The sequence below is a fragment of the Bos indicus x Bos taurus genome, chromosome 27, assembly GCF_003369695.1.
Source record: "Bos indicus x Bos taurus breed Angus x Brahman F1 hybrid chromosome 27, Bos_hybrid_MaternalHap_v2.0, whole genome shotgun sequence".
Taxonomy (NCBI): domain Eukaryota; kingdom Metazoa; phylum Chordata; class Mammalia; order Artiodactyla; family Bovidae; genus Bos; species Bos indicus x Bos taurus.
This window is the reverse complement of record NC_040102.1, coordinates 36027247-36046596: the sequence shown is the minus strand read 5'-3', so window position 1 is coordinate 36046596 and position 19350 is coordinate 36027247. Positions and strand designations below refer to the sequence as shown.

Genomic DNA, 19350 nt, shown 5'->3' with positions numbered 1-19350 from the left:
TCAGGGAGGCAGAAAGACCCCACCTCGGGGTGTGAGCGTCTGTGGCTGGGGTGTTCTTCCCCTTAAAGTGCCGTAGGAGTAGACGCCAGGCTCTCCCTCCCTCTCCCGGGAGCTCCTCCGTCAACCTGCATCATCGCCGCCCCTGTTTTCCCCATTCCGGGGCATGATGGCAGGGATCCGTCACTCAGCGCTCCCGTGAGCCTGGGCTCCCCTCCCGACCTCAGGCCCAGGGTCCCCAGGGGTGCCCGCCCCCCCACCCCCGGCCTCAACTTGGAGCAGCCACTGGAAGTCAGTCCAACTCACTTCTTGCTGAGTTGCGGTTTCCTGCCAGGGTGGGGTCTCATCAGACTCTGGCTGCTGCTGCTACTGCTAACTTATTTCCTTATTGGGCTTCCCTGATGGCTCAGTGGGTAAAGAATCCGCCTACAATGCGGGAGACCCATGTTCAATTCCTGGGTCGGGAAGATCTGCTGGAGAAGGGATAGGCTACCCACTCCAGCATTCTTGGGCTTCTCTTGTGTGGCTCAGCTGGTAAAGACTCTGCCCGCAATGCGGGAGACCCAGGTTCGATCCCTGGGTTAGGAAGATCCCCTGGAGAAGGGAACGGTTACCCACTCCAGTATGGCCTGGAGAACTCCATGGACTGAATAGTCTACGGGGCCGCAAAGACTTGGATGCGACAGAGCGACTTTCACTTCCCCTTTCTTTCCATCTCATCCCCCCTTATCCATCTCGAGTTTTCTACCTTCCTCTGATTCCAGGGGAATGAGCTTCAGAATATTCCAGGGGAGCAGGTGACAGAGGAGCATTTCACAGATGAGCAGGGCAACGTCATCACCAAGAAGGTGGGTGCAGAGTCCCCCCTGAGCTGGGCAGAGGGCTTTGAGCTCACCCTCAGCTTCTTACTACCCTAACAGCAGGGTAAGCCCGGCTCAGATGGGACGGTTCGGGTACCTGCTGCAGTTCCAGACGTGGCGGTCCTTACTTTGCCTGATACAGCCTGAGCTCAGCTGGGGCGGCTGTGTTCCAGAAGGACGGGGCCCTGTGGATACAGCCCAAACCTAGTCCTGTGACGCCTGGCCCTGAAAACAGCTGTGTCACAGCAGTGTGGGGGTCCCCATGGGGCTTCCTGAGATAAAGAGGATGTGAGAACGCATGGGGTTGGCCGCAAGTTTACACCAGGAGCCGTGATTCTGCCGGACAAGGGCTGTGCTGGCTGAGGCTGAGCGGTGTGGCTCCAGTGCACACGCTCGCTTGGAGCAGGGCCCGGTCTTTCCTTTCACATGAGAAGCTTCACGCTTGTGCATGTTCTCACCTTCCCACTCCTTGCACACGGTCAGTGCAGAGCAGACAGTCATTGGCATGTTCAGATGTGTGACTAGGGAACAGACAGTCGAAGGGACAGACACGCCCTCCCCGTCACGGGCTCACCGTTGTGCAGGGAAGACAGTGTAAACGTCCGTCACACACCTGCAGGCAGAATGGACCCCATGGGCTAGAGATGGAAGTCACAGCGTCAGACCCACTTGTCCCTGAGCCCCACTGAGACCCCCACAAATTCCAGGCCTTCTGAGACTGCCCAGTGCGGGCTCCCCATCCAACCATGGGGATCAGAGGCCGCCCCTGACCTTGACCACAGGGAAGGGCACCTGGGGCCATAGCCCGCACCCACTGCACCACCCTCTGGGACCTGCCCCCTTTCAAGCTCTTCCTCGACGGCTTCCCCAAGCCCCCTCCTACCCTCCCTCTCACTTTTCCAGATCGTTCGCAAAGTCGTTCGCCAGATAGACCCGTCCGGAGCCGATGACACCCAGGAGCTTGAGGAGGTGATTTCCAAGGGGCCCCTGGAGGACCCTAGTGAGATGGAGGCGGACATTGATTCCTTTATGACTCACGCCAAGGTACTGCTGGGCCCGCGGCCTCCCAGGCCCTCACCCTTCAGAGGGCTCGGCCCGTGACCTCCGCTGCCCCCTGCGCCAGCCCGCCTGGGGCTCTCCTCTCACCTGTCTGCCGGCTCCTCCTCGAGCCTCCTGGCGCTGGTGGCCCCGCTCCCGCCGCCTCCGTAGGGTGCCTGTCCTCTCTGGCCTTCCTGCCATCTCTCTGTGTGATCTGTCCTGCCTTCTGTCTGAACTGCTGTCTCCAGGTGGAGCTGAGAGGAAGTGGCCTGCAGCCGGACCTGATAGAGGGCAGGAAGGGGGCTCAGATAGTGAAGCGGGCCAGCCTCAAAAGGGGGAAGCAGTGATCTCCAGCCCCTCTTGTGGAATGGCCTCTTTGGAGGTAACACGGACATTAGTCTTGTCTGCATGGCCCGGTATCCCGCCGCCCCCACCCCCAACCTCTGCCACAGCCGCTCATTTCGCATCCCTATCCTTCGGACAACTCCCGCCTCTCCCAGCATGAAGTGGGAGGACCAGGCATCGCTGTGGTCTCCAAGCTCAGACTCCCGCTTACTAACGGTGCCCTCTGAGCCGTTTCCTCTTTGAGAGAACTGTCACAGCCTCTGCTGACCGGTTCCTCGGGAGTGCAAAAACAGACACAGGACACGAGCTTCCCTGAGTGAGGAGCACTAGGGGCATCTCCGTAGGATTGTTATCCTGGAAGCCCAGCCCATCAAGGGAGCCTGGGATGGGCGGGGGGCAGGGCCTCGGAGGGCGCAGTGGGGTCCGCTAGCTGTGAGGTTTCGTGCACGTGCCCAGGAAGATCAGGGCGAGGCCTGGAACCCAGCTGTGCCTTGAACCTGGAATCCAAGGCTTCCATCCTCCTTGGTGTTTCCTGAAGTATGTGACTCCCTGGCTTTCTAGGAAGAGGCAAAGTTAACAACAGGAGGCTGTAGGGGTGACAGAGGCTGGGGGCGGGCGGTGCCTGGGCGTGATGTGAAGTGCGGGAGGAAAGGAGGCCGTGAGGACCAGGCGAAGGCTCTCCAGTGGGCTGAGCAGTGCTGGGCCGGGGGCTTCAAGGCCAGCTTGGACCTGCGTCCTCCCTGACGGGTCCTGTACTGAGCTGCCCCGAGGCCCTTCGCTGTGCCCAGCTCGGGTCAGCTCAGTACCGGGCGCGTCGGGGTGGGAGTCGGCCGGAAGCAGGAAGCACGTGGCCCCGGCGCCCGCGCGCACAGGGTTGTTGTCACTTACACCCCCAGGGCCTGGCTCTGGGCCCGCGGCCAGCAGGCTCGCTTTCTGCACTCGGCAAAAAAAAAAACGCAGGGCTGCTGTCTCCCGAGCCCCCAGAAGTGCTGACTCTGGGCTTCCCTCAGCACTTGGGGAGCAGGGGCGGGGAGTCTGGCCCATCCAGTCATAGGATAAAATTAGACCTGACTTCTCAGCAGCTTAAGGAGGTCACCGCGTTAACCCCTACACTGCCAGGGTCCCAGCGGGCTGCTGGTTTAGAGCATCAGCTGTGGTCAGTCCTAGAAATAATCTAGAGGTCCAAATACTTTGAGAAAGCAGAGCGGAAGGCAGAGGACACTCTGGGCCTTATTTTGCGTAGGGCAGCAACGTTTGGCTCGGGTTCTGCTGATGTTCCTGAACAGGAGACAGGTGGCCCAGACCGCAGGCGAGGGGAAGGACGGAACCTAGACATTTTGGAAATTTTTTTCTGTAGATCTGCAAAGTGGCTGAACCCCGCCACACACACACACACACACACACACACACACACACACACACACACAGGAGATGCAGGTCCAAGACCATCGGGCGTGGGTGGCGGGGTGCGGAGCGGCCAGGCTACTGCCAAGGGCTGAGGCTTCTGCCAGGAAGAGGCCAGGAAAGTGTGCAGTGCCGGGGCCAGCGTGGAGGAGGCTCCTGTCTGGTCCCAAGAACCCAGGGGACAGCCTGCAATGCTCTACCCCCTGAGCAAGACAGACTGCAGACAAGATGGGGAAGGGGGTGAGGGCTCTAAGTCCTTCATGCTTTGCTACCTGCCACTTGCAAGCTTGCACAGGCCCCCGGGGTTCACGGATTCCAAATAATTGCTAACTTGCACAGTTGCCTACTAGCTACAGTTCATTGTAACCCCGAAACCCAGCATGCCCAGCGCTTCCCTCCCAGGGCCTTTCAGGGATGTGCAGGGGGGTGAAGCACTGAGTCCCCTGCGGGCCTGTTCCCAGCGGAGGTCAAACAAGGTGACCGTCTCTCTGTCCCTCTTTCAGATCACACTCAGATCCAGTATCCTTTTGGTGTCTATTTTGTGTCACCTTTTTAAATTTTTTTTTCATCTTTGTGCTGTTGGTGGGTGATTTCACTGTTATAAACGGTCCTGCCTGTCTAGTGTCGCTAAGAGCAGCAGGGCTGTGATGGGCCGAGTGGAGGAAATCTGTGTGTTAGATGAGCTTCATTCAGTCATGAGTTAAAGCTCTGCAGGACAAGAGTTCAGTATTAATAATGCAACAATATCCAGTTGACCCTTGAACAACTTGGGACTTAGAGGGCACTGACCCTCCAGGCAGTTGAAAATCTCAGCACTGCTCTGTCTGCCTGAAAAAACAAAGGCTTTGATGAATGACTCACCCCCAGGGCAGGAAGCTGGAACAGTCTGGATAGAATCCTGGGCTCAAACCCTGGTTCTTTCAACTCTACGTGCTGTGATCTGTAATCCAATATGAACTTGTTCATTTAAAGATCTTGTGAAATGAAAATGCAAGTACTATATTTATTGAAAAAGAAAGCCAATGTACAAGTGGGTCCATGCAGTTCAAACCCATATTGTTCAAGGGTCAGTGGTACATTAAATATGTTGTCTTTGATCAGAAATACACAGGCTTGTGTGTTCATAGGTTGAAAAACATGTCGTGACCAGAGGCTGGCAGGAACCCTGAGCAGCACTTTGCTGGGGAGCAGTGGTCCAGGCCTGGCTAATTCAGGGGTCCTGGCGACTTGAGAGAACATGCCCCCTGCAGACAATGAGAACTGACTGAGAGAGAGTGGAAGCTGGGCAGGGATCCAGGGTCCAGGTCTGGCTCTTCCTGCTCCTCAAGCTTCCGTCTCCCACGGGGAGGATGAAATTACTCCCTCTGAATGCGTGTCACTCCGGTGCTGTTGTTGTTTAGCCACTAAGTTGCGTCCGACTCTTTACAACCCCATGGACTATATAGCCCAGCAGGCTTCTCTGTCCATGGGATTTCCCAGGCAAGAATACTGGAGTGGGTTGCCATTTCCTTCTAGGCTTAAAAATAACCATGGTAACCATGAGGGCAACTGTGAGGAGTAAGGAGAATACAGGGTGTATCCTGGCACTCAACCAACTGCAGGTCTTATGTGCAGTGTGACCCAGGCAGGTCAGCTGACCTCTCCAAGCCTCAGGTGCCCCAGCATCTTCCCTTGTAGGGTGGTTATGGTGACCTGTGGGTTTACGATCGGGAAAGGGTTTTCTAAATTGTCCAGTCCCAGTCCACTGATTCTCAAAGTGCCACCCACACCCCTGTGTCGCCCTCATCCGGGCGCCTGGTGACAGTGCAGACTCCCGGCCCTGCCCAGCACTACTGAGCCGGTCCTAGAGCTCAGGACTGGGGCAAGCTCCAGGGATTTTGACGCAGACTGAAGAGTGGGTTAGTAGGACCCATTCTGGTTTTTCTTCCCAAATTGCCTAGAGGTCCTGTGGCACAGTTGTAGACTTGATGCCTAAAAATGAGCTGAGATGAGATGGTGACAGTTGGTTCAAAGCAGGGGAACAGCTCAGAGGGCAGAACACCCCAAACCCCGGTGCCCACTTCAAGTCTGCACCTATCCCGCCTGCCCTGGGAAGGATTTCGCATGAGTTCTGGCAGGTGGAGGAGGGAGCCTTCTAGTCACATTGAAGCATCTAGATGATTGCTGCGAGTCAAGCCTGGTCAGTGTGCAGCAGGCAGAAGCAGCTGCTGGGTTTTGCTCTAGGTCCAAGAATCAGGGTGTCAGCGCTGCCAGGGCACAGCAGGGAGCAGGCAGCCTGCGCCCTCTAGGTTAGAGGTGCCCAGCCGGGTGCTGGGCAGTGCCACGCATGGGATAGCTGTTGCTTTTTTTGTTTCCTTTTTCAAGAGACACTTTCCATTCAGACACTGTGGTTGCAAAGCCTTGTGTTAGCTCTGAGGAAAGAGAGTATTTTAATAGTAAATAAGTAACAGTTAGCCGCTTCAGTTGTGTCTGACTCTTTGCTACCTTGCACCACGCCCCTCTGTCCATGGGATTTCCCAGGCAAGAATACTAGAGTGGGTTGCCATTTCCTTCTCTAGGGGATCTTCTCGACCATGGGATCGAACCCAGGGCTCCTGTATTGCAGGCAGATTCTTTACTGTCTGAGCCACCAGGGAAGCCCAGGGTATTTTAATAAGTGAAAGTTAACCTATAAAGAACCCACCTGCTGGTGCAGGAGACCTAAGAGACTCGGGTTCGATCACTGGGTTGGGAAGATCCCCTGGATAAAGGAATGGCCACCCACTCCGGTATTCTTGCCTGGAGAATCCCATGGACAGAGGAGCCTGGCGGGCTATAGTCCATGGGGTCGCAAAGAGTCGGACACGATTAAAGCATCTTAGCACAGCACAGTCTCCGTAGGAGGAGACAAGGAGGGCTGAGGTCATATTTTGCTTACTTTCCTCTTTTAAGTGACAGTCCACTCTCACCCCCAGCCTCCGCAGGTGTGGAGCCTGGGGCTGCAGGAGAGAGGAGATACCCCCAGACGCTGGCAGGGGTGGGGGCCAGTGGCATACAGAGAGAAATGACATGAGGGAAAGCCTGACCTGCCCAGCCACTGGGAGCTACAGGAGGCTGTTGTCTTAGCGTTTTGGGGGAGACCTTTCTGGAGGGGCACCCAGGGCAGTGGCGACCGGAGGTCCACACTCCCTGGCCACCCCTGCCGCTGCCGGCTGGTCCCAATGCCTCCTGGAGCTGAGCTCACCCAGAGACAGGAAGAGCGATTACCCCAGAATCATCCCTCTCCGCGTTGAACCTTCTCCTCTGCTCTGTGTCAGGGCCGAAGAGCGGGAGGAAGATCCCAGCTTGTCTTCCCCAGGCTCAGGACTCTGTAAGGGCTCTTACGGGCACAGCACTAGGGTAGGCACTCTGGAGCCCACGGGAAGGGTATGTACGTGCACACTCAGTCGCCTCAGTCGTGTCCGACTCTTTGCAACCCCACGGACTGTAGCCTGCCAGGCTCCTCTGTCCATGGGATTCTCCAGGCATGAACACTGGAGTGGGTTGCCATGCCCTCCTCCAGGGGGTCTCCCTGACCCAGGGATCGAACCCAAGTCTCTTACATCTCCTGCATTGGGAGGCGGGTTCTTTACCACTGGCACCACCTGGGAAGTGCCCCACACAGGAAGAGTAAAGGCTGGCTACTGCCCTCAGAGTGTTGATACTCCAGCCAGGGAGGTCAGCAGACGAGAGACAGGACAGACAGGACGGAGCGTTTCCGGATCCTGACCATGGCGGCATCCAGTACCGTTCAGTGTCCTGAGCGCTTCCTAGATGGTTAGCTGTCCAGCATCACAAGAGTCAAACGAGCTGCATCCTCCTCGTGGCCTCATTTTACAGCAAGGGAAACCGAGTCCCCGACAGCATAAGTAACTTGACTGAGACCACGCAGCAGGAAACTGGCAGAGACAGGAGCTGAGTGCAGGCAGCCTGGCTTCAGAGTTCATGCTCTTAACCTGACTGTTCGTTACATGCCAGGCAGTGACACGAGACGGGAGAGAGAAGGGGAGCTAGAGCTTTCGGGAGGGCTTCCTGGAGGAGAGGGCTGGAGGGCAAGGGGACGAACTTCAGCCGAGAGGAGGGTGGATGGCGTCCTTGATGGAGGAGCCGAGGTCAAAAGCAGGCAGCAGTGGGCATGGGGTTTTGGACTCCGAGGAGGTGGCTTCACTAACAGGGACACGGGCCGTGGTGGAGGGGTCCCTTCCAGGGCGACAGCTTGCTCACACCATAGCAGCAGCAGGCCTGGCTTTTCGGTCTGGCAAGGAGCTTAAGCCTGCTCTCCATCCCTGGGGAGCCACTCGGGGCTGAGTTCCCCTTGGTCACCTCCAGCCTCCTCCCCAACCCTGGCTCCTGTAGGACCCACGACGAGCTCCCTGCCTGGAGACAGCTGTGCCTCAGATGAGTTTCTGCCTTTCTGTATCACTTCTGGCCCCGCTTAGGAGGCTGTCAGCTCTTCTTCATGTTAAATTCCTACAGATAGAACCCCAGGTGGCCGATCTTGCAAACTTGGAGTTTTACCCACCCCCCCCAGGCTGGAAGACGTGGCCCCATGGGGTGGCAGGCATGCCATGTGGCTGTGACTTGTAGGCTGCAGAGTTCAACTTCACTCGGCTGGCACAGCTGCCGTCTTCCAGCCTGATACACCTCGTCTCCTGGGGAGAAAGCCTCTGGTTTTCAAAGACCTCTTGGCTCCAGTCGAGGCTGTCCATCTACAAGACACGGGGAGAGGAGCCAGAGGCTGCTGATAGTAAGAGTCATGGACAGAACCGAAGTGGCACTGAGGTCCCTTGAGGCCATGAGCTCCCAAGGCCATGCCCACTCCGTGCAGGCTGGCACACAGGAGACACCTGTGCCTGTTGGCTGGACTGAACTGAACGAGCTGGGGCGGTGCCACCTAGCCTGGCCCCTCTCCTGGGGGCTGGGTACACGGGGGGCCTCTCCCCAGGTGACCATGCCATCCAGGGAACTCATCCGAGGGCATGGAGCTAGTGGCAGCCTCTGGGTCCGGGAGTCGGCCTGTCGGGACTTTCAGGAAGGTCCTTGCGGGGTTCAGCACCTTTCAGCTCCTGCCTTGCTTGGGGAGGCCGCTTTTTCTGATTCACTCCTGCCTGGGGGCCACCAGTGCAAAAGCTCAGGATGGTGGTTTTTTTTTTTTTTTTTGCTGGGGTTGCACCTCTTCTAAGTGACTCCTTCTCTCTGTGTGTCCCCCAGGATCACACCTCGACACCCAACCCTTGAACTTCACATACTCTGCCACGCACCCAGGAGGAGAGCTGGCCCGGAGGCCCCGCGCACGCGTCCCTGGAGGCTGACGGCATGACCTCTGTAAGGGACTTCCTTTAGTCACCTATTCGCATGAATGACTGTAGACGCATGACCTACAGTCTTCAATCCTGCCTCTAGCCACGGTGGATCTCTGTGGGGAATGTGGACGGAAGCAGCCAGAGGGGGTGTGCAGAGAGAGAGAGGGACGCAAAACGCGCGCAGGAGAGCGCCAAGGCAACAGCAACACAAGGGCTCTTTTGTGGCTGGGATGAGATATTTTTTAAATCATTTCAATTTTGGCTTGTTACAGGGTACTTTTTTTTTTTTCCCCCAACCTCATTCTGTAGGAAATCCATGTGAGCTTCCTGGAAAGGGGGGGAAAAAATGAGCTTCCTGAAAAGGGAAAAAAAAGAAAACTAGACATGAAATCAGTTCCACACCATTAATCCCTTGCCCTCATCTGCCAGCCTTCCGCACCCACACACCTCCATGCTCCATGTGTGACCATCCTTGCCCGTGGACCGAACCTTCCAGAACCTTCCAGAATGTGCTACATGGCATCAGGAAACACACACACGCCCGCACATGTACACCTCTCCCCTCTGCTCAGTATACACACAGATTTTACTGTGATGTCCGAGGCTGTATAGACTCTCCTGTGGATAAACTGGAATTTTTTTTATGTTGTCTCTCTCTCTCTCTCTCTCCTCGCCAGTATTAATCATCTTCCAATGGAAAATCATTACCTTCAGAATGCATTCGGGGGTTCCTTGTGTCAGGGACTTAAGAATCTGAGGCGAGGACCCCCCAGGCTTAGCTGCAGGGCTCCAAGGGAGCCAGCGCCCCGTCCCGAAGGGTCTTTGCTCTCAGCTGGGGGAGGGCCGATGGCTGTCCCAGGATTGCACCAGCATGTTCAATAGAGAAGAGGTTTTCTATACCTTCAAGCACTTATATCCTAGTCTGTGTTCAAAGTGTAAACTGTACAGTAATCAAGCCTTGTGTATATGAAAACAATAAATACTATGCAAACCAATAGAAACACTTTAGCAGTATGTACAGAGCACTCACAAACAGCTCAGCTCCTGAGGACTTCTCCAGGCTGCGGGAGAAGGAACTCCACAGCCTGTCTTTCAGTAAAAGAGGAAGGAAGGGCATAGGGCTAGCGAATACGGACCTGCCCAGTTTTTAGGCCACCTGAGGTCTCCCGGAGCGAACTTGGTGCTGTAAGTCCAGGCAGCCTGTGGGATGGGGCGGGGGGGGGGGGTGGCCTGGGCTGGGCAGTCAAGGTGCCCCCGCCCCCGCCCCCCGCCCCCCGCCCCCCGCCCCCCGCCTCCTGGAGAGGCAGAGCAGGGGGCGCGGGCGGAGCACAGGGGGACAGATGGCTGACCACCTGGAGGCCCCAGCCAGGAAGGAGACCCTCCTGGCCCAGGGCGCCCCCGCCGTCAGGGCAGGAAGGAGACGAAGTTCCTCGCCTCGGTGCCATCAGGGAAGAGCCTTAAAGTTACACCAGAGCCCCCCACCCCGACCCCCGGCAGAGGGAGGCCCGAATCAGCACAACGCGCCCGCCCCGCGGCGCCCTCCAGGCCCGGAGAGAGACTGCAGGCTCTTCTCGCCCGCCCAAGGGCCACACTGTGTGTGGATGTCCGGCCCCCGTCCTCCCCGCCGCTCTGCCGAGGTGTCCTCCGAACACATCCGAACCTTCCAAGTAGCACAGAAGCTCCCTCGACGGCAGAGCGCGACCCCCACCCCCCAGCGCCCCCGGCCCCGGCCGGCCCCAGAGCACACGTGTTCCCGTGGGTCCAGGCGGGGTCGGGGTCGGCCCGGCCTCCAAGGGGCGCGCGGGGAGAGGGAGCCCCCCCAGCGCGCGGGGCGGCGCGCAGAGCATCCTCGCCGCCGCCAGCCTGATCCGTCGCCCGGCCCCGGCGCCCCCCACCCCTCCAGCGCCCCCGGCCGGCTGGACTCGCTGAAGGCCAAGGAAGACAGGTGCAGGGCCGCCTCCCGCCGCCATCGGCCCCGCCTTGCCCCGGCGCCCCGACCCGGTAGCCCCCGTAGAGCCCCGGCCCCGGCTGCGCTTTGGCCCCTCGCTCTGTCTGGCTTGGCTGCTTGGCCCGCCGGCCCCGGCCCTCGGCGGCATGCCGCGTCGCTGCTAGTAGGAGCTTGTAGGGGAGGGGTTTGGGGTCACCACACGATGCCTAGAGAATGCTGCAGTCTGCACCTTAGACGCTTTTTAGAAGTTTTGAAATTACCTTGATTTTTTTTAAATTGTTATGAAAATGATTCTTTTCTTGACTCTCCCACACGGCTCTGTTCTCTGGAGGAAATTTCCCCCCTACCCATCCTTCTCTGATGTATAGACCATTCTCCCTACACCAGCTGAACAAATGTCAAAATTAATAAAGAAATCGATTCATGGCACAGGCGCCCTCTCTCCTTCCGGCTCATCTTTAGGGAGTTGGGGGTGGGGGGGAGCGGGGCTGGAGGAGCCTGGGGGTGATCAGTCTGCAGGAAGGCTTTCACCCCACCTGCCCACCTTCTGGGAACATGGGCAGCCCCTTAATCAGGACCACCCATTCTGACCAGGCCCCTCACCCCCCAGATGGTAGAGCACATTGCTGTCCCACCCCATAAGGACCATGTGATGGGGGCAAATCCAAGATGTTTGGAGGGGGCAGCTGCTGCTGCTGTTGCTAAGTCGCTTCAGTCATGTCCGACTCTGCACGACCCCATAGACGGCAGCCCAGCAGGCTCCCCTGTCCCTGGGATTCTCCAGGCAAGAACACTGGAGTGGGTTGCCATTTCCTTCTCCAATGCATGCAAGTGAAAAGTGAAAGTGAAGTCGCTCAGTCGTGTCCAACTCTTAGTGACCCCATGGACTGCAGCCCACCAGGCTCCTCCATCCATGGAATTTTCCAGGCAAGAGTACTGGAGTGGGGTGCCATTGCCTTCTCCGTGGAGGGGGCAGAGGGAACCACAAAGAGCAAGGTAGGTGGGTAAGCCCACAGCAGGCATACATTTCAGGGAGACCCCCAGCGCTCCCTGTGAAGGTGCCTCATCCTTGCACTCAGTGCCAAAGTTCAAGAACTTCCAACAAAATGGCTCTGATTTCCTAACACTTCCTGCAAGGCTAGCCACCAAGCTGGCCTCAGTTTTCTCATCCATCAAATGGGGGAAGGGATCAAGCAAGTAGTAAAGTCTCTTCAGTCTGTCATCCTGGGATCACTGAACACAAATGCCCTTGTCGACCTTGGCATGAAATAAGAAATTATTTACTCTGGCTTCTCCTCCTAAGTTTGCATCATTGGTGGGGGCGGGAGGCAGGGTATATAGCCAAGTCACAGTCATAGGGTCTTAGGAGTGCCCCCAGCCTCAGCCTGATTCTGAAGCGTCTCTCTCAGTATCCAGGCCAAGCGGCCAACCGTGCTGTGCACCACCATCACCCAGAGGGATTTTAAGACACAGGTTCAGAATCACAACTGCCAGGGTGGGTTCTGGCAGCCACGTGGGGAACTGGAATATGGCTTCCCAAAGGGTGGTGATGGACAGCTTTGTAGCCCAGCCAATTCAGATGGATAAAAAAACCTTTTCTCTTGTGTTTAATCCAAACTTCCAGAAAAACAAGGTCCACAGCCTTTGTGAGGTCTTTTTTGTGTTTAACCTGAGTCACTTGCATGACACGGTCACAGCCAGTTCTAGCCTGAGCAGATAACAGAAGTGTGGGCAGAACCGGCTCTCTGTGAAAGGGGAGCCATTCTTACAACCTGGGCCCTGGGCCTCCTGCTGAAAACCCAGGAGCAGGCTCGTCTCTGCCTGGCAAAGGGCGACCGTGGGCCAGAAAGAAAGGGCTCTGGGACTGCCAGGCAGAGAAGAGACACAAGTCCATCTGTCTGGCAGCCACTATGTTCCCTGTCGTGTTGCATGTCCAAACCAGTGACATGCTGATGGGCATTTCAAAAGAAACTACAGACGGGGAGAGAGTGGAAGAGAGGTTCAAGAGGGAAGGGACGTAGGTATACCTATGACTGATGTTGGCGTTTGGCAAAAACCAGCACAATATTGTCCCTGGAGAAGGAAATGGCAACCCACTCCAGTATTCTTGCCTGGAGAATTCCATGGACAGAGGACCCTGATGGGCTACAGTCCATGGGGTAACAAAGAGTTGTACACGACTAAGCGACTAACGCTGCAGCACAATACTGTAGAGCTATTATCCATCGATTAAAAATAAACAAATTTAATTATTAAAAAAAGAAAGAAAGAAAAATAAACTGCAGGAAACTATGCTGTTTCATGCAGAAATGATTCAAGTTACTTACTGTGTTTTCCCTATTTGTAAAACAAGAAAGCGACCCTGGTGGAGCCTTGTATGTTGTAAAAATTTATTAGGAAAAAAAAAAAAGGCATATGGGTGCCCTGTGATTCAATCTCGTCTCACCCATCAAATATTTACTGAGCACCAACCAAAAGCTGGCACAGGCACCCATCACTGAATCAATGGCCATCTCAAGCCATCAACCCATCCAACCCAGGTGCCAAGCCAGGCAGAACATGGCAGAAGCACAAATAAGTCCTTGGAGGCGGAAGGGAGGACAGAGGGGATCAGGGAGAGCCAGAGGCGGAGCCAGAGCCTGGGAGCACCCAGCCAGAACCCTCAGAGGGGTCCCACTCCCACCCCCGGCCCAGCCTGCCTGGCAGGCTCCCACCTCAGGCTCTCAGGCCCCAAAGCCCAGCCTCCCCACTTACCCATCCCAGCACGGAGAAGGAGGGGCAAGCCTCCGTGTCCACTCTGTACACTCTCCCAAGAAGCCTGGGCATCTGCTCAGAAGGCGGCCTGGGCACCTCAGGGTAGCATCTCCCGAGACCACAGGGGAGGAGCTGTGCCCTCCAGCTGTCCCAGAGGCAGCCCCCCAGATACCCACTTTTTCCTAGATGCTCACTTGAACCAGGAGTGGGTAGACCTTCTCGGAATGAACAGAGGTTCCTGAGTGCTCACTCTTTCTCTTTCTGTCTCTCTCTCTCTCTGTCACATACACACACACACACACACACACTGGTTGATTTTACAGTCAATCTTTCAAAGTGCAATTTGTCTAGGAAAAGCCAATGTGAGGCCCGAGAGGGTTTCCACCAATGGCGAGGCGACTCCGGCAGCTCAGCCAGTCTCGGGTCTGTATTCTAATGGGCCCCATCTTTATCAGGGAAATGTTGCTTCTCTGAACTGGAAACTTCTCATGGAGGGTCCCCAGACTCTGAGGCAGAGAAGGGGCCTGAGCTGAGGCGTGGGGAGCCGCCTCTCCCCAGGCAGGGGGAGACAGCAGGGGTGCTGGGGAAGGGGTGGGGGCTGGCACCTGCCTGGGGACACCTGACTTCCCGTGTCTGACGTGGTCGGGGACCCGGAGGAGGACTGGGCTGGACACCTCGGGGTGAGGCCGGCCCGGGGCTTGAGCCGATTTGACCCTCGGGAGCTGCCATGGGGTTCTGGGCTGGACCTCAGGGGTTCTAGGAACCCGGATTTGGGGTTCCGGCCTCCCCTTGGCCTGTTGTGGGGGGGGCCATGGAGTCCAACCTGCAGGGCCCCTTCCTGCTGAACAACACACCGCTGGCCCAGTTCTCGGAGATGAAGGCACCTGTGTGCCAGTACTCCATGCAGAACTCCTTCTACAAGCTCAGCCCCCCGGGCTTGGGTCCCCAGCTGCCGGCCGGGACCCCCCACGGCATCACGGACATCCTGAGCAGGCCCGTGGCCGCGCCCAACAGCAGCATCCTGCCCGGCTACCCCCACGTGGCCGGCTTCGGTGGCCTCGGCTCCCAGGGGGTCTACTACGGCCCCCAGGTGGGGAGCTTCTCCAAGGCGGGGAGCGAATACCCCACCCGGACCCGGAACTGCTGGGCGGACGCGGGCCAGGACTGGCGAGGCGGGCGGCAGTGCGGCAGCAGTGAGTACCAGGAGGAGGGGGGAGCGGACGCTCATGGGGGGCGCAGGTGGGGGCGGGGGGTTCCCCTGGCAGCCTTTGGACTGCCTGAGGCAGACCCTGGGTCTGTCCCTCCACCCGGGACGGCGTAGGGTTCTCCCCTCCCCCTCCCGCCCTGGCTTTGCCTGGATGGGCATCTTGACCCCTGCCCCCACCCCTTTTACCAGCCGCCTTCCTGGGGACCCTGGGGTCCAGAGAGGACCACACAGCCCACCCCATCCTTTGTAAGGTCCTACTCACCTTACTTCTCTTACCCAGAGCCGTGTCACCACTTCACTCCAGTGAAGAGAAATTCCCCCCTCATCACCTTCGCAGAGTCCCCCCACGCCCCAGCAGCACTCAGGGACATGAATGTACCCCGACCCCACCTGGGTCATGCCCCGATCCCGGGGGGCCGGTGCCCTCCTGGGGGTGTGTAGGTTCAGGTCAACAGCAGCAGCCAGGCCGCCCAGCCTCCAGGAGGCGCTGCTGAGCCCCATCCCGCTGGGCCCTCCTTGTTGGTGGGGGGCCCCTCACCCACCCTCCCCCAGACTGTGGCTTTCAGAGAGTTGGTGCGGGGCCTCAGGCTGACAGTCGGGGCCTCAGGCTGACATTCGGGGCCTGGGGGAGGTGGCGGGTCGTGCAGAGGCAGGGAGACCTCCCCCGGGAGGCACAGGGGGGTGACCGTGGCTGTCGGAACCCCCCCCGGGCCGCATTAGGCAGAGGCAGAGGGGGCGTCCACTTCTGTCCTCCTTCGGAGGGCCTGCACTGCAGCGGGGGCTTGGGGCGGCCCAGGAAAGCCTGGAGCACGCCTGCCTCCCACCTGTGTGGCCTGAAACACAATGAGGCCCACAGGGGGCCTATCTTACAGCTGGTTTGGGGGTGCTTTACCCTCCCCTCCATGTCCCCCTTTGCACACGCAGCCCCCTCTCTGCACCCTGCCCTTCAACCCGAAAGCACACACACACAGCAAAGCATCTGAGAGTCAGGGGCTGGATTCACTCAAGGGGAGGGGACCAAAGTGACAGTCTCTCCAGGGGTCTCCTCTCCTGTCTCTGCCTCGGTTTCCTCACCTGTGACCCGAGGATGTGGGATGTGGGGGTCAGACGATGCTGAACGAGGCCCAGCATATGAACCTTCTGCTTCCCCGGGGCTCATCCACACTCTCCTCCCCTGCCCTCCCCACACCAAGCTCCTGAGAGGCTGCCCTGGATGGGCAGGGGTCACTTCTCCCACCTGCCTCCCACGCTTTTTTGGGTATTTTTAAAAATTTATTTTTAATTGGAGGATAACTGCCTTACACTGTTGTGTTGGTTTCTGCCATACAACAATGTGAATCAGCCATAAGTATGTATGTGTATATACATATATATATAATCTCCCCCCTTAAGCCTCCCTCCCACCTCCACACCCCATCCTACCCCTCTAGGTAGTCACGGAGCACCGGGCAGAACGCCCTGTGTCTGAGACAGTATCACTGAAGCATATATATTGTCACACGTTAAACAGAGAGCTGGCAGGAAGCTCTCCAGTCCTGTATGACACAGGACTCAGTTCTTGAGCCCTCGCCTCCAGACTCTCCGGTGGGGTGGAAGCCTCGTGGCTCCCAGGCCTGGGGAGCAGGCAGTCACTTGGAGCTTAAGGCTCTGGTTTTCCCAGAAACCTGGAAAATGGTTTGCTCTTTCAAGAGCAAGAAAGTGGAGGAGTTCCCAGGCCCCCGGGGTCCTGATCATTGGTAGAGGCATCAAATCTGTTTCTTGGTGACCTGAAGGGACATCCCAGAGACCCATAGGAGGCTTCTCCTGCCCCTTAGTGGGGCGGCATCACTGAGTAGCAAGGATGTTCCACAGGGAGACACAGTTCTAAGCACCCTCTGGCCGCAGTTAGCTACAGCTTGGGGGCAGGTGCCCTTGCGGTCCCTGCCCACCTAGACAAGGCAGAGGCAGGCTGCTCAGGTGAGAGGGGCCCCAATGACCCCGCAACCTCAGCAGCTTCTATGTAGGGGTGCTCACCCTGTGGGGCAGGCAGGGCAGGGCAGGGCTGGGACTCCCTCACACTCAACGCAGTAAGGGCACACTTCCTTCCTCCCCCCAGCTCCGGACGCCCTGGGCGACAGCATCCACAAGAAAAAGCACACCCGGCCCACCTTCACGGGCCACCAGATCTTCGCCCTGGAGAAGACCTTCGAGCAGACCAAGTACTTGGCTGGCCCCGAGAGGGCGCGGCTGGCGTACTCGCTGGGGATGACTGAGTCGCAGGTCAAGGTGAGTCCGGGCGGGTGAAGAGGCTGTCTGTGTGGCAGTGAGGAGCCCACCGGGACGGGGCGCCACTGCCTGGCAGGGAGGCAGCCCCATGCTCGTGGCAACTACAGCTCAGTGGAAGGCTGTCCAGGTGTGTGGGCACTGCCTGCCCACCCAACCCTGGAGACGGCAACAGTGACCATCACCCCGATGGCTGTCGTCCATGGCACCCTCTTCTGAGAGCCGGATGTGTAACTGCCCATTTAAACCTCACAGCAACTTTGTGTGTGTGCGCAGTGCAGGAGCGCAATGGTGGGGTCTTATTACCCAACTTGAAAGTGAAAAGTGAACATGTTAATGGTTCAGTCTAGTCCAACTCTTTGCAACCCCATGGATTATAACCTCTGTTCACGGGATTCTCCAGGCAAGAATACTGGAGTGGGTTGCCATTCCCTTCTCCAGGGGATCTTTCCAACCCAGGGATCAAACCAAGGTCTCCTGCATTGCGGGCAGATTCTTTTTTTTTTTTTTTTAATGTATTTACTTTTTAATTGAAGGATACTTGGTTGACAACAGGCAGATTCTTTACTGTCTGAGCCACCCACCGACTCAGCCAAGTTTTTTGCCCAAGGTAACTGGCTAGTAAGTGTTGGGAGTCAAACCTGGATTACAGGGCTCCAACCCCATGCCTTCCCCAGCCCCTGCAGGGCCAAGGCTTGAAACTTCAAGAGCTGATGGCAGCCTCTGGGCTAGATTAGCACTCACTTCAGGCTTGTTCCGTTAGGCAGCCTTGCCCTTGGTTCACCACCAATATAAAATAAATTTAAAGAACTTGAAAGTGAATATAACTCCTCCCCACAACTGCCCATGAACCTCACTGCCCAGGTGGAGGCAAGGCTCAGCGGGGGTACCCCTCCCACTGCACACCTCCCACTTGAAAGTGGGTATGCGGGCTCCTGGGGCAACCCTGGCAACTCTGAGGCTCACTGTGCCCTGAGGGGCTTCGGGTCGGGGCACCATCTCCCGCTAGCTCTGAGCTGTGCTGGAACTGCCTGGATCTGTGACAAGGTGATGGGATTGAGTGGAGTGGGAGGTACAGGGGCAGCTGGGGACCTGGTCCGGGCTCCCCCAGGGCCCCCAAACCACCCTCATCCCCCGTCCTCCGTGCCCCCATACCCCCTCCCTCCGCAGCCTTCTCTGCCCAATACTAACTTGGCTGGAGAGGAAGCGCCCTGTCCACATGGCTCTGTTTCTTTGGGTCCTTTCTGCAGGGTTCTATCCCCAGCAGTAAGCATATGTTAGTTTTATTGTTGGAGAAATTATTCATTAAGTTCACTGCACGTCTAGGAGGTTAAAAGCCTTTCAGCCCCTTCCACCCCAATACCCAGATGGCAAAGGAGAAGATGTATACCACACGGAAGGGTTACAGGGAAGCCGAAAAAGCTGCTGCACTCAGCTTTTATTTTATTGCCCTCTTCCAAAAAACAAACAAAACAAAACAAACCAACCTGGTCCATTGCTGAACCCAGTCCAGGATGCAGAGTGCTTGCCGCCGCGGGGAGCCGCCGGCCCCAGAGGGGCGTGCGCGCGCCAGCCTCAGAGCCCCTGTCGTCCCAGGTGTGGTTCCAGAACCGGAGGACCAAGTGGCGGAAGAAGAGCGCCCTGGAGCCCTCTTCGTCCACGCCCCGGGCCCCGGGCAGCGCGGGAGCGGGCGGGGAGCGCGCGGCCTCGGAGACCGAGGACGACGAGTACAACAAGCCCCTGGACCCCGACTCGGACGACGAGAAGATCCGGCTGCTGCTGCGCAAGCATCGCGCCGCCTTCTCGGTGCTCGGCCTGGGTGCCCACGGCGTCTGACCTCGCCCGCCCGCCGCCTCCGGGGTCCCCGCGGTCCCCGCGCGGGCTAACGGGGGCTGCGGGGGGGCAAGGAGGAGGAGGCGGAGGGGTCGGAGAGGGGGAGGAGGAGGAGGGAGAGGAGCTGGAGACGGCGAGGAAGAAGGAGGGGGAGGAAAGGCCAGCCTCCCGGGGGGTGCGTGCTTAGTGTGGGCTGCTCAGTCGTGTCCGACTCTTGGCCACCCCATGGACTGTAGCCCTCCAGGCACCTCTGTCCATAGGGGCTCTCCAGGCACGAATCTGGAGTGGGTTTCCCTGCCCTCCTCCAGGTGGGGGGCGCAGGGAGGGAGCCAAGAGGGAGACACGAGCCTGGCCCCTCCGCCCTCTTGGCTTCTGTGGGCA

The 19350-nt window shown here is 57.9% G+C and overlaps 2 protein-coding genes across 14 annotated transcripts in view; both read left to right on the top strand.

The window, feature by feature from the left end:
* The window catches only part of ANK1 (ankyrin 1), a 241341-nt gene extending 229999 nt beyond the window's left edge, over positions 1-11342 (top strand). For 8 of the 13 annotated variants that reach the window (XM_027530140.1, XM_027530145.1, XM_027530137.1 and 5 more), the window contains 4 exons: positions 762-845; positions 1761-1901; positions 2144-2277; positions 8874-11342. In XM_027530140.1, the coding sequence (XP_027385941.1) occupies positions 762-845; positions 1761-1901; positions 2144-2242 (324 nt within the window). In that variant the 3' untranslated portion in view covers positions 2243-2277; positions 8874-11342. The remainder of the gene's footprint in view (positions 1-761; positions 846-1760; positions 1902-2143; positions 2278-8873) is intronic. The other 5 variants (XM_027530139.1, XM_027530149.1, XM_027530138.1 and 2 more) reach the window with 3 other exon arrangements.
* A 1693-nt stretch (positions 11343-13035) lies between these two features.
* On the top strand, positions 13036-19048 carry NKX6-3 (NK6 homeobox 3). The gene is made up of 3 exons (XM_027530128.1): positions 13036-14860; positions 16970-17139; positions 18733-19048. The coding sequence occupies exons 1-3, from the start codon at positions 14479-14481 to the stop codon at positions 18970-18972; spliced, it is 792 nt and encodes a 263-aa protein (XP_027385929.1). The 5' UTR covers positions 13036-14478; the 3' UTR covers positions 18973-19048.
* The last annotated feature ends 302 nt before the right edge of the window (positions 19049-19350 follow it).

Coding starts and splice junctions, on each gene's coding strand:
- NKX6-3 (XM_027530128.1), top strand. CDS start 14,479: ATGGAGTCCAACCTGCAGGGCCCCTTCCTGCTGAACAACACACCGCTG. Junction 14,861..16,969: donor CGGGCGGCAGTGCGGCAGCA/GTGAGTACCAGG, acceptor TCCTCCCCCCAG/CTCCGGACGCCCTGGGCGAC. Junction 17,140..18,732: donor TGACTGAGTCGCAGGTCAAG/GTGAGTCCGGGC, acceptor CTGTCGTCCCAG/GTGTGGTTCCAGAACCGGAG.